Here is a 709-nt window from a genome sequence, read left to right as displayed (position 1 = left end):
GAGTTTTTTAGTGAGGAGGGAGGGGCTCACCGGAGCGTTCACATCCATGATCAGCTTCCCCCGGGTCTTGTTGCGCTCGCGGTGGTCGGCTCGTTTCTGCTTCTGCTGCAGGACGCGCTCACGCGTGGTTCGGTACTCCAGCGCGAACTCGCTGAGGATTTTACTGAACCTGTTGACGCTGATCTCTCTCACGCTGTAGGCCAGATGACCGAGGTACAGCAGGAAGGAATGAAACCTGGAAGTTGGAGCAGAACGACTCCTCTGTCAGTATTTTACAGCATAAAATCGAAACATAAAATCTCACCAGGAGTGAAGCTACAGCACCTGTTGAGTAGTCTGCGGTGAACTATCTTGAGGATGATGATTCTTTCGGCGCTGTCTTTGAGGAAGTCGGACATCTTCTGCTTCAGCTGAGGCTTCATCTCGTGCTTGGCGATCACCTTCAGGTGGTCCCATGAGGCTTTGCAGCGTCGCTCCATCTGACACAGGTTCTCCTGCAGCTGGTCAAAATCCACCTGATGGAAATGGGTGACAAATATAAGAAATAAAAAAAACTGCTTTGAAGTCGGCAAACACACTGCGGGTAAAATTTGAAACTCACATAAACTTACAGTAAACAACTCTACTTATATTCTAAAAACGTTCACAAAATTTAAGCTCCATATAATCCACTGCATGTTTTGTTTATGAAATCGGGTTAGAAAACAAT

At 47.1% G+C, this 709-nt stretch overlaps 1 protein-coding gene across 1 annotated transcript; it reads right to left on the bottom strand.

Moving 5' to 3' along the window:
* Positions 1 to 30: 30 nt before the first annotated feature.
* LOC106512563 (FH1/FH2 domain-containing protein 3) lies at positions 31 to 515 on the bottom strand (the record flags this gene model as incomplete). Its single annotated transcript, XM_014001156.1, is given in 2 exon segments — positions 31 to 235; positions 325 to 515. Coding segments are annotated over 2 exon segments (396 nt in total), but the record flags the coding sequence as incomplete, so codon positions are not given.
* Positions 516 to 709: the final 194 nt, after the last annotated feature.

Source organism: Austrofundulus limnaeus, unplaced genomic scaffold, assembly GCF_001266775.1.
Source record: "Austrofundulus limnaeus strain Quisiro unplaced genomic scaffold, Austrofundulus_limnaeus-1.0 Scaffold8192, whole genome shotgun sequence".
Classification (NCBI taxonomy): Eukaryota; Metazoa; Chordata; class Actinopteri; order Cyprinodontiformes; family Rivulidae; genus Austrofundulus; species Austrofundulus limnaeus.
The sequence above is the reverse complement of the archived record's forward strand: the minus strand, read 5'-3'. Positions and strand labels throughout refer to the sequence as shown.